General features: G+C 43.0%; 1 protein-coding gene across 1 annotated transcript in view; it reads left to right on the forward strand.

The window, feature by feature from the left end:
- CFAP92 (cilia and flagella associated protein 92 (putative)) overlaps positions 1–12964 on the forward strand; it is a 77692-nt gene that overhangs the window by 53365 nt on the left and 11363 nt on the right. Inside the window, exons 11-12 of the mRNA XM_055079575.1 lie at positions 6215–6409; positions 7010–7307. Coding sequence (XP_054935550.1) covers positions 6215–6409; positions 7010–7307 — 493 coding nt within the window. The remainder of the gene's footprint in view (positions 1–6214; positions 6410–7009; positions 7308–12964) is intronic.

Raw genomic sequence — 12964 nt, forward strand, 5'->3', positions numbered from 1 at the left:
TTTTATCTTGTTCCTTCATCTGGTACATAGCCCTCTGCGTTTTCATCTTGTCTGTCTTTCTGTGAATGTGGTTTTTGTTCCACAGGCTGCAGGCTTGTTGTTCTTCTTGCTTCTGCTCTGGTTTGCAATTTTAAAGGTTTTTTTTTTTTTTTTTTTACATTCCCTTTCTGATATTTCATTATTGGTGTAAAGAAATGCCACCAATTTCTGTATGTTAATCTTGTATCCTGCTACCTTGTTCAATTAATTTATCAGTTCTAGTAGTTTTTGTGTGGTGTCTTCAGGGTTTTCTATATATAGTATCATACCATCTACATATAATGACAGTTTTACCTCTTCCCTTCCAATTTGGATTCCTTTTATTTCTTTTTCTCATCTGATTGCTGTGGCTAGGACTTCCAATACTATGTTGAAGAGAAGTGGTGAGATTGGGCATCCTTGTCTTGTTCCAGATTTTAGTGGGAAGGCTTTCAACTTTTCACTATTGAGCATTACACTGGCTGTGGGTTTGTCATAAATAGCTTTTACTATTTTGAGATATGTTCCCTCTATGCCCACTGTGGTAAGAGTTTTTATTGTGAATGGATGTTGAATTTTTGTTAAATGCTTTTTCTGCATCTATTGAGATTATCATGTGGTTTTTGTCTTTTCTTTATGTGGTGTTTGTGTCAAGGTATTTTTTGTCTTTTGTTGTGGTGGCGTATCACATTGATTGATTTGTGTATACTGAACCATCCTTGTGAACTTGGGATGTATCCCTCTTGGTCATGGTGTATGATCTTTTTTACGTGTTGTTAGATTTGGTTTGTAAATATTTTGTTGAGAATTTTTGCATCTATATTCATCAAAGATATTGGCCTGTAATTTTCTTTTTTTGGTTGTATCTTTGTCTGGTTTTGGTGTCAGGGTGATTGTGGTTTCACAGAATGTCTGTGGGAGTGTTCCCTCCTCTTCAAACTTTTGGAAGCGTTTGAGAAGAATCTGTATAAGTTCTTCTTTGTATGCTCGGTAGAATTCGCCTGTGAAGCCATCTGATCCTGGACTTTTGTTTGTAGGAAGTTTTTTATTACAGGTTTGATTTCACTTCTAGTGATTGGTCTGTAGAAATTATCTATTTCTTCTTGATTAAATTTTGGTGGTCTGTATGTTTCTAGACAATTCCATTTCTTCTAGGTTGTCAAATTTGTTGGCATGTAATTGTTCATAGTATTCTCTCATGGCTTTTTATATTTCTGTGGTATCAGTTTAGATTTTTTCCTTTTTCATTTCTTATTTTGTTTATTTGGATTCTCTCTCTTCTTGGTGAGCCTGGCTAGAGGTTTGTCAATTTTGTCATTTTTGTTTACCCTTTCAAAGAACCAGCTTTTGGTTTTGTTGATTTTTTTTTCTATTAAAAAAAATCTCTACTTTATTTCCTCCCTGATCTTTATGATTTCCTTCCTTCTGCTGACTTTAGGTTTTGTTTGTTCTTCTTTGTCTAATTCTTTTAGGTGGTAGGTTAGGTTGTTCATTTGAGATTTTTCTTGTTTTTGATGAAGGCCTGTATTGCTATGAACTTTCCTCTAAGAACTGCTTTTGCTGTGTCCCATAGATTTTGTATGGTTGTGTTTTTATTGTCCAGGAAGGTGGTGGCTGGGGCTCTCGACCACTCCTGGTGCCTGGGCAGGTGCGTCAGTGGCCCACGACCAGTCTTGTCCGGGAGAGAGTTGGTGGAGGCTCGCAACCACTCCTGGGTTCCAGGCAGGAGTTGGTGCAGTCCCTCACCCACTCCTAGGGTATGGGAGGGTTTTAGTGGGGGCTTGCGACCACTCCTGGCATCAGGGTGGGTGGTGGTGGAGGTCTGCAACTACCCCTGGAGCCTGGGCAGGCAGTGTCTTGCCCTCTGGGAGCACACATACAGGGAAAAAATGCTATAGTCTAGGTCCCACCTCTCCCCTCCTAAACCACCCAAACAATACTGACTGGCCTCTGAGGCGGCTCAGGCTTCCTCCGCTTATACCCCCAGCTGTGGTGGCACTGGATTCCTCCCCCCGCCCCCCAGTCTGTCTCTACACAGCCAACCCCAGTCCTCTCCCTGTTTCTGATCTCTGGAGCTCAAGTTCCAGCACCCAGCCCCTGCCAGCACTGGGGACGCACATGTCAGGCTGGGGAGTGCAGGTCTGCGGTACTGACCATCTGTGCAGTTCTCCCTCTGCTCTGGCTGCCGCAAACTGACTGCTGCATTCTTCTCAGAGGCTCTGAAGCTCCCCTTCTGTCTTGGCAGATCTCCCTGCCGGTGAGGGGGCTTCCCAGGGTGCATGAACCTTTCCTCTTTCACAGCCCCCTCCCAGGGGTGCAGGTCCCATCCGGATACCTTTCTCACTTTCTTCTTTCCTACCAGGTTACATGGAGATTTTCTTGCCCTTACAGCAGTCTGAAGTCTTCTGCCAGTGTTCAGTAGATATTCTGTGAGAATTGTTCCACAGGTAGATGTATTTTTGTTGTAGATGTGGGAGAGAGCGAGCTTTGTGTCCTACTACTCTGCCATCTTGATCAGTCTCGTGTTTTCTGTTAGCAATTAGCATCCTTTCTTTTCAACTGAAAGAAGTCCCTTTAACATTTTTATAAGGCCAGTTTAGTGGTGATGAACTCTGTTAGTTTTTCTTATCTGGAAAACTCTTTTATCTCTCCTTCAATTCTGAATGATAACTGCCAGGTAGAGTATTCTTTGTTGGAAGGCTTTTTCTTTTGGCACTTTGAATATATAGTGCCATTCCCTTCTGGCCTACAAAGTGTCTGCTTAAAAATCTGCTGATAGTCTTATGGGAGTTACCTTGTGTGTAACAAGTTGTTTTTCTCTTGCTGCTTTTAAGCTTCTCTCCTTGTCTTTAACTTTTGACCTTTTAATTATAATGTGTCTTGGTGTGGGTCTCTGCGCTCATCTTATTTGGAATTCTGTTGTGATGTGGCCTGTTTCTCTTTTGCCCTATGTGAAGGGGTCATTCAGCTAGTTTTTAGTTTTTGTTTTTGTATTTTTTTCCCCCCAGAGGAAATTGTTCCATATGTAGCTGTAGATTTGGTGTGTCCTTGGGAGGAGGTGAGTTCAGGATCTTCCTCCATCACCCTCTTGAACTGGAACCTAGGCTGAGTTTTTGTTTTGTTTTGCCTACATATATCCAATTGCTACAGCATCATTTGTTGAAAATATTATCTTCCTTTACGGAATTGCTTTTGCATCTTTATAAAAAATCGGTTGGTCATAATTGTATGGATCTATTTCTGGGTTCTCAATTCTGTTCCATTGATCTCTGTGTCTGTCCCTTCACCAATACTACACAGTTTTGATTACCGTAGCTATATAATCAAAGTCAGGCCACTTTATTATTCTTTTTGAAAATTGTTTTTGTTGTTCTAGATCCTTTGCCTTTTCATATAAATTTTACAATATGCTGTATGTATCTACAAAACATCTTTCTAGAATGTTGATAGAAATTATGCTAAACCTATGTATCATTTGGAGAGAACTATTTGAGCCTTCCAATCCATGAATATGGTATGTTTCTCCACTTATTTAGATTTTTAAAAGTTTCTTTCATCAGCATATTCAGTATACAAGTCCTGTACGTATTTGGTAGATTTATATCTAAGTATTTTATTTTTTGAGTGATTTTTAAATGGTTCTGTATTTTTTTATTTTAGTTTCCAGCTGTGCATTGCTTGTATATAGAAATATAATTGATTTTTCTATGTTGATTCTGCAGCCTTGCTAAACTCACTTATTGGTTTGAGGAGTTCTGTTTGATTGTTTGTTTTTGGTAGATTCCTTGGGATTTTCTACACTGACCAAGAAGTCATCTGCAAATAGCAATAGTTTAATTCCTTCCTTTCCAGTCTGTATATCTTCATTTCCTTAGTGTGCTAGCTAAGACTTGAAGTACTATTTTCTATAAGAGTTGTCACATCCTTGCTTTGTTTCTGGTCTTTGGTGGAAGGCAGTCTTTCCCCATTACGTGTAGGTTTTTTGTAGATGTCCTTTATCAACTTGAGGAAGTTCCTTCCACTCTATTCCTTATTTGCTGAGAGTTTCCTAATTTGCTGGCTCACACATTCACAAAAATCAATCCCAGACAGAGTAAAAACTTATTTGAAATAATTATGGACTCACAATAAGTTGCAGAAATCATAGAGAGGTTCCAGGTACCCAACACCCTGTCTCCCCCAGTGGTGACATCTGACATATTGATGGATGCAGTACAGTTAACTAGACCACAGTTGTCTGTTCTTACTCAGATTTCACCAGAAAAATCTTGTTGTTGTTCATTTTATTTTTCAGATTCCACACATAAGTGAGAACATACAGTATTTGTCTTTCTCTGACTTATTTTACTAAGTTTAATACTTTTCAAGGTCCATCCGTGTTGTTGCAAATGGCAAAATTTCATTCTCTTTAATGGCAGAGCAATATTCCACTGTATCTATATATCGCGTCTTCTTTATCCATTCATCTGCCGATGGGCACTTAGGTTGCTTACGTATCTTGGCTGTTGTAAATTGGGGTGCATATATCTTTTCAAAGTATTGTTTTCATTTTCTTTCGATACATACCCCGGAGTAGAATTGTTGGATCATATGGTAGTTTTATTTTTAATTTGTTGAGGAACCTCCATACTGTTTTCCATAGTGGCTGCACCAGTTTACATTCCCACCAAGAGTGTAGGAGGGTTCCCTTTTCTTCACATCCTCACCAACACTTTATTTTTTTTTTTTTTTTGCGGTACGCGAGCCTCTCACTGCTGTGGCCTCTCCCATTGCGGAGCATAGGCTCTGGACGCGCAGGCTCAGAGGCCATGGGTCACGGGCCCAGCCACTCCACGGCATGTGGGATCTTCCTGGACCAGGGCACAAACCCATGTCCCCTGCGTTGGCAGGCGGACTCTCAACCACTGCACCACCAGGGAAGCCCCTTGTCTTTTTGATGATAGCCATTCTGTGAGGTGATACCTCATTGTGGTTTTGATTTACATTTCCCTAATAATTAGTAATATTGAATATCTTTTCATGTACCTGTTTGCCATCTGTATGTCTTCTTTGGAAAAATGTCTATTCAGGTCTTTTGCCCATTTATTATTGGTTGTTTGCTTTTTTAACACTGAGTTGTATGAGTTCTTTATATATTTTAGATATTAACCCCATATCAAACATCATTTGCCAATGTTCTCTCATTCAGTAGGTTGCCTTTACATGTTGTTGATGGTTTCCTTTGCTGTGCAAAAGCTTTTAAGTTTGATTAGGTCCCATTTGATTATTTTTGCTTTTGCTTCCCTGGCCTGAGGAGACAGATCCAAAAAAATTATTGCTAAGACCATTGTCAAAGAACGTATTGCCTATGTTTTCTTCTAAGAGTTTTAGTTTCAGGTCTTATATTTAGGTCTGTAATCCATTTTGAGTTTATTTTGTATATGGTATGAAAAAATGTTCTAATTTCATTCTTCGAGATGTAGCTGTCTAGTTTTCCCAGCACCACTTATGGGAGAGACTGTCTTTTCCCCGTTGTATGTTCTCACCTTTCTTGTAGAAGAAAAATCTATTTTTAAAAAGCTGAATTGTAAAGCTTTTAGATAATACTATAGGAGGACATATTCATGACCTCAGAATAAAGAAAGACTTCTTGAATAAGACAGAAGTAGAAAAAATAAAGGAAAAAAATGACAGGTTTGGCTATATTAAAATTAGTAACTTCTGTTCACCCAAAGACCATAAAAATTGCAAAAAGAAAAGCCACAAACTGAGAAAAGAGTATTTGCAATGTATGGAGCTAGTATTCTGAGAATACAGAAACGCCGGTGAACGAATAAGAAAACAGTAAAAACATCCCAGTGGAAGAATGGGCAGAAGACTTGAACAGGGACCGCCCCCCCAAAGGGGAACCGCCCCCACCCCAAAACACATACAGTGGGATGCGCAGGCTCCGTGCAGATCCACCGGGTTCAGGAAGGTGGAGGAACCTGAGCCCAACACAGTGGGTGGCACAGCAGTGGGGGGGAGGAGGACGCAGAGTCGGTGGCAGGGGCGGGTTGGTAGGGGAGGGGGAGGAGACAGAGATGGGGCGGGGGCGGTGGGACACAAGCCAGCCCAGGCCAGTGCCAGCGTTTTCACCGCCAGCATCCCTGGGAAAGCGCCGAGCTCCGTGGCGGGCAGAGCAGCAGCGGCGTGGGACCCTTCTTCTCTCTTGCAGGGTCCTGCGGGCAGAGCCCGGCTCCTACAAGCTGCTCTACAACTCGCAGCTGCGCTTCCGCCGCCGCCTCTACGCCGACCTGGAGACCGTCCCGTACCACGTGCACCTGTCCCAGCCGCTGGTGCAGCTGGTGAAGCACGCGGCGCTCTACGTGCGCAACATGGTGCCGCCACAGGTCTTTCAGGCGCTGAGCAGGTGTGGCCCGGCCCGTGCCCCGCTGCCCCGCACGCTCTGCCAGGGGGGCTTTGGAAGTGTGCCACGGACAGAGGGCAGCCTAACCCGAACCCCAGCTGTGCCTGCTGAATGTGTTTTTAAAAAGGGGGGTTTTGGGGCGGGAGAGAGGGGGGCATCCACTCACCCTGGTGGGGGTGGGGGCGACCACTCAGTCCTCGAGCCGCGCCCACATGAGGCTCTGTGCCTCGTACACTCTGCCTGGGCCGGAAGGAGCTCTGGGGTCCACACCCCCAACGGCCAGCCTGTTGAGGCCACTCCCTGGTGGGGCGTGCGTTGGTGCGAGGTAGGGGATAAGGCCATCAGAACCGAAAAATAATCAGAGCAGAAAGTGGGAAGGCTTTAACTGGGTGGGGGGGCTGAGAGGGGAAAGGGAAGGGGACATCTCCCCCCACCCCAACCCCGTGGGCTCAGCACATGGCATCTAAGCTTCTCGTGCATGAGCTGGGTGACCTGGGACCAGCTCATCAACCTCTCTGTGTTTTCGTTTCCTCTCATAAAATGGGGACCGTCTGACCTGTTGTGCCAGGCAGGCAGGCTGAGTGGGGCTCTACCGTGTTCCAGGATCTACTGCATCTGCCATTACAGCTCCAGGCTCAGGGAGGTGATCACCGGGGGCCTGCTGCCCTCCTCCTCCATGATCAAGCAGCTGAGCCAGGAGTTTGGGTTGCCCATTTCCCAGGAAGATCTTACAGAGGGAAAACTGCTGGCTATGTCCCCTCCTCCTGCCCCCAGTCTGGAGGACCTCCAGAGCCGGAATTCCACCCTCACTTCTGAGATCCAGGCCCACCAGGAGAAGTACCTGCGGCGGCGGAACACCAGGATCCTGAAGAACAGAGACCAGAAGTACAGGCTGATCCAGGTAGGCACTCCCACCCCCCGGCGTCCCAGGCCTCCTGCGGCCTGTGTCTGTTTTCCTGGGCAGGGATCCCAGGCGGGACGGGCAGGAAGTGCTGCTTGCAGGGCACAACTGCGCCAGGAGCTTTGCCTCCCAACCCTGGAGTATCTCGTCCTTCCTGAAAGGTGAAGAGGAACTCTCTTACGTGTAATTCCTTTCCCTTGGCCCTGGAGTTCACCTTAGAGAAAGAGCTGTGTGTGTGTGTTAACATTTTGCTTAAGCTGCTGAGGGCAGGGATGTTATATGACGTCCAAGCAACACAGGAGACAAACTAACCTGTGTGAGGAAATGTGAGTAGAGGGGAAGAGAGCAGGAGACTGAGAAGCTGGTGAGGTGATGGGAGGTCAGGTGCCTGTGGCCTGAATGGCCAAGGGCCTCCCTCAGCCCATACCAACCCAAAAGGCTTAAAAACGCCAACATCTGAGGGGTGCCTTGAACTCGTAGTCTGTATGAGTGAAGCCCACCCATGGGCTGTGTGGGTGAAGCCACCGCCTGGGCCTCCCACCCCAATCTCTAGTAAAATTCGTCTTAGAAGTCTCTAAGTTTTATATATGTGCCTTCTTTATGAAAATCAACAAGGAGGTGGTTGTTTTTTTCCATCAGTGTTCAAGTTTTTAGCTTTCTCGAAAGAACTGGTTCTTTATCAATCAATCTACTTTTTCTGTTTTCCTAATTCATTAACTTCAACTTTTACTTTTTAAAATTTATTTATTTATTTATTTATGTATTTATTTTGGCTGTGTTGGGTCTTTGTTGCTGTGTGGGCTTTCTCTAGTTGTGGCGAGTGGGGGCTACTCTTCATTGTGGTGTGCGGGCTTCCCACTGCGGTGGCTTCTCTTGTTGCAGAGCACGGGCTCTAGGCGCGCGGGCTTCAGTAGTTGTGGCATGTCGGCTCAGTAGTTGTAGCTCATGGGCTCTAGAGCGCAGGCTCAGTAGTTGTGGCTCGCGGGCTCTAGAGCGCAGGCTCAGTAGTTGTGGTTTACGGGCTTAGTTGCTCCGCGGCATGTGGGATCTTCCTGGACCAGGGCTCGAACCCATGTCCCCTGCATTGGCAGGTGGATTCTAAACTACTGCGCCACCAGGGAAGCCCCAGAAGTAGAATTATTTTTTCAATCTTTTTTAAAATATAAATTTATTTATTTATTTATGGCTGCATTGGGTCTTCGTTGACGCACACGGGCTTTCTCTAGTTGCGGCGAGTGGGCGCTACTCTTTGTTTCGGTACATGGGCTTCTCATTGCGATGGCCTGTCTTGTTGCAGAGCACAGGCTCTAGGCATGTGGGCCCAGTAGTTGTGGCTCGCAGGCTGTAGAGCTCAGGCTCAGTAGTTGTGGCACACGGGCTAAATTGCTCCGTGGCACGTGGGATCTTCCCGGACCAGGGCTCGAGCCCGTGTCCCCTGCATTGGCAGGTGGATTCTTAACCACTGTGCCACCAGGGAAGCCCCAGATGTAGAATTTTTGGGTCATTTAGTAAGTTTATGTTTAACATTTTAAGAAACTGTCAAGCAGTTTTTCACCATAGTTCCACCATTTTATGTCACCAAAAGCAATGCACGAGGGTTCCAGTTTCTCCACATCCTCACAAACGCTTGTTGCTGTCAGTGTTTTTGATTTATAGCCATTCTAGTGTGTGTGTAGTGGTACCTTAGTGTGGTTTTACTTGGATTTTATAATCACTAGTGGTGTTGGATATCTTTTACTGTACTTATTAGCAATTTATATATCTTCTTTGATGGAATATCTATTCCTATCTTTAACCCATTTTAAAATCAGATTCTTTTAACTGTCAAGGTGTAAGAGTTCTTTGTATGTTACAGATACAGTTGCTTATTCAGAAATGTGACTTGTAAATATTTCCTCTGTATCTGTAGCTTATCTTTTTATTTCTTAATCGTGCAAGGAAAAACTCCAGTTTATCAGTTTTTGTCTTTTTCAGTCATGCTTTTGGTGTCATAGCTAAGAACTCTGCCCTAGCCCGAAGTCACACGAAGATTTTGTTCCCTATGTGTCATTCTGGGAGATACATATTTTTAGCATACATTTAGGCCTATGAACCATTTTTGCCCAAGTTTTTTTGGTGTCTTTATGATGTAAGGTAGGAGTCTCAATTCATCATTCTACATATGGATATCCAGTTGTCCTAGCACCATTTCTCAAAAAGTCTAACTCTTTCCCCACTGAATTGCCTTGGCACCTTTGTCAAGAATGAGTTGACTCTAAGTGTTTTCTGTGTTCTGTTCTGTTCCATCAACTTACATTCCTGTCCTCACACCAGCCCCACATTGTTTTGATGACTGTAGCGTTATAGTCCGTTTTGCAATTGGATTGTGTAAGCCCTTTAAGTTCTTTTTCAAAACGGTTAGACTATTTTGGGTCCTTTGCATTTCCAAATAAATTTTAGGATCAGTTTCCCAGTTTCTACAAGAAAGCCTGTGGGAGTTTTCATGAAAGTTGTTATTGAATCTATAGATCAACTTGGGGAGAACTGCCATCTTCACAGTTTTGAAGCTGCTAATTCATAAACATGAACTGTCTCTGTTTTTATTGTCTTCTTAAACTTCCCTCAGTAATTTCTGTTGTTGTCCGTGAACATGTCTTACACTTTGTGAAATTAATGGTATTATGAATTGAATCATTTAATTTTTGTATAGTTTATTGCCAGGATGTAGAAATACAATTGATTTTCATATATTGATTTTGTATACTGCAACCTTTTGAAATTGGATCATGTCATCCATGGGTAGAGATCGCTTTACTTCTTCCTTTCCAGTATGGATTCTTCCCTTCCTTCCTTCCTTCCTTTCCTTCCTGTATTAGTCAGCTCAGGCTTCCACACAAAATACCACAGGTTGGTGGCTTAAACATCAGAAATTAATTTCCTCACAGTTCTGGAGGCTGGGAAATCCAAGATCGTGGTGCTGACAAAGTAGGTCTCATCCTGAGCCTCTTCTCTTGGCTTGTGGGTGGCTGCCATCTCAGTGTGTGCCCATATGACCTCTTCTTTGTGAGCAGGGGCAGGAGGGTGAGCCAGCTCTGTGGTGCCTCTTCTTATAAGGACGTGAACCCTCTTGGATAAGCCCCACCCTTATGACCTCATTCAACCTTAATCTCGTCCATTCCCCAGATGCAGCCACAGTCGGTAGGGATTCAAAGTATGGATTTGGGGGGACACAGACACTCAGTGCATAAGCCTCCCACCCTGCCCTCCCCTCCTCCGCACTGCCTGCAACCTCCAGTACAGAGCACACTGTCGTATGTTGGGTTGTGGAAGAGACATGCTCGCCTTGTTTCTGATCTTGAGGATCCGGATGCACTCAGTCTTTAACCATGAGGTTGGATATTCACTGCGGGTTTGGGGGAGATGCAGTTTATCAGGTTGAGGAAGTTCTCTTGTAGTATTAGTTTGTTGAGAGTTTTTATCATGAATAAATGCTGGATTTTGTCAGTTGCTTTTTTTCTGCTATACTGAGGTGTGGTTCTTATGTGTTATTAATATGATATATTACATTACTTGATGTTTAGATTTTAAAACAGCCTTGCATTCTTGGGATCAATCCCACTTGGTCATGGTGTTTAATCTTTTCTCTGTATGTTGCTGGATTTGGTTTGCTGATATTTTTTATTTTTCTCATGATATCTTTGTCTGCCTGTAGTGTCAGGGTGATATTTATTGGCCCTGTAGAATGAGTTGGAAAGTGTTTCTTTCTCTTTTATTTTCTGGAAATTTGTGAAAGGCTCTTCTTCATTCTTTCAATGTTTGGTAGAACTAACCAGTGAAGGCACCTAAGCCTGAGCTTTTCTTTCTTTTGTCTTTTTTAAAGTTAATTAATTAATTAATTAAATTTTGTCTGTTTTGGGTCTTTGTTGCTGCGCGTGGGCTTTCTCTAGTTGCGGCGAGCGGGGGCTACTCTTTGTTGTGGTGTGTGGGCTTCACATTGCGGTGGTTTCTCTTGTTGCGGAGCACGGGCTCTAGGCATGCAGGCTTCAGTAGTTGTGGCTCATGGGCTCTAGCGCGCAGGCTCAGTAGTTGTGGCGCACGGGCTTAGGTGCTCCGCGGCATGTGGGATCTTCCCAGACCAGGGATCGAACCTGTGTCCCCTGCAGTGGCAGGCGGATTCTTAACCACTGTGCTACCAGGGAAGCCCCTAAGCCTGAGCTTTTCTTGGTGGGGAATTTTAAAATTACTGTTTCGTCTCTATTCTTGTTATTTAGCCTATTCAGATATCTATTTCTTCTTAAGACAGGTTTGGTAATTTCTTTCTAGGAAATTTTCAATTTCATTCAAGTTATCTAGTTTGTTGGCATATAGTTATTCATAGTATTCTCAGAATCCTTTATAACCTTAAAATTTCTGTAAAATCAATAGAATATGTCCTCTTTGATTCCTGATTTTACTAATTTGTGTCATTTTCTTGGTCAGTCTAGCTAAAGGTTTGTCAATATTGGTTTTTTCAGAGAACCAGTTTTGGAATTTCTTTGTCTTCTCTGTTCTATTTCATTTATTTCTACTCTAAACTGTGTTATAACTTTCTTCCTTCTGCTTTGGATTTAATTGGTACCTCTAGTTCTTGAGAAAAGTTAGGGTTTTAAATTTGAGATCTTCTTTCATGTATGTATTTCAGCTACAGATTTCCCCCTGAACAGTACTTTAGCTGCATCCCATAAATTTAATATGTTGTATTTTAATTTTCAGAAAATATTTTATAATTTCCATTGTGGTTTTTAGAATTGTATTGCTTAATATCCAAATACTTGGAGATTTATCAAATGTCTTATTATTGGTAATTTTTAATTAAATTTTGTTGTGACTGGAGAATGTACTTTGTATGATTTCTATGCTATGAACATATTGCAGTTTGTCTTACGGCCTCACATATGCCCCATCCTCAGGCTTGAAAGGAAAACATGTTCTTCTGATGTTGGGAGGAGTATCATATAAATGGTAAGTCAGGTCAGTTAATTGTTGTTCAGATCGCCTACATTGCTGTTGATTTTCTTTCTAGTTCTGTTATTACTGACAGAGGTATTGGCGTCACTGTCAATGGTTGATTTACTATTTCTCCTTTCAAATCTGTCACTTTTTGCTGATCGTATTTTGGTACATTTGTGTTTATAGCTGTTACATCTTCCTGATAAACTGGCCGTTTAATCATGGTGAAATACCCCTGTTTGTAGTATATTTCTTGTCATAAAGACCAATCCCTCTTAAATTACTGTACCATCCCTGCAGCTGTCTTCTGTATTTTTTCCCCCATCCTTTTACTTTGAAACTATTTGTGCCTTTGAATCTAAAGTGTGTCTTCTATGGCCAGCATATAGTTGGATCCTCTCTTTTATTTTTAAAACTAGTCTGACAGTCTCTGCCTGTTGATTGTCTGTTTATGTGTATTATAATTATTGATATGGTAGGAATTATGTCTTCTGGGTTTTTTCCTATATATTTCACATTGATTTTGTTCTGCTGCTGCTCCTTTACTGCCTCCTTTTGCATTGAACAGATTTTTTTTTTTTTTTTTTGCGGTACGAGGGTCTCTCACTGTTGTGGCCTCTCCCGTTGTGGAGCACAGCCTCCTGACGCGCAGGCTCAGCGGCCATGGCTCACAGGCCCAGCCGCTCCGC

This window comes from Physeter macrocephalus, chromosome 18 (genome assembly GCF_002837175.3).
Source record: "Physeter macrocephalus isolate SW-GA chromosome 18, ASM283717v5, whole genome shotgun sequence".
Taxonomy (NCBI): Eukaryota; Metazoa; Chordata; class Mammalia; order Artiodactyla; family Physeteridae; genus Physeter; species Physeter macrocephalus.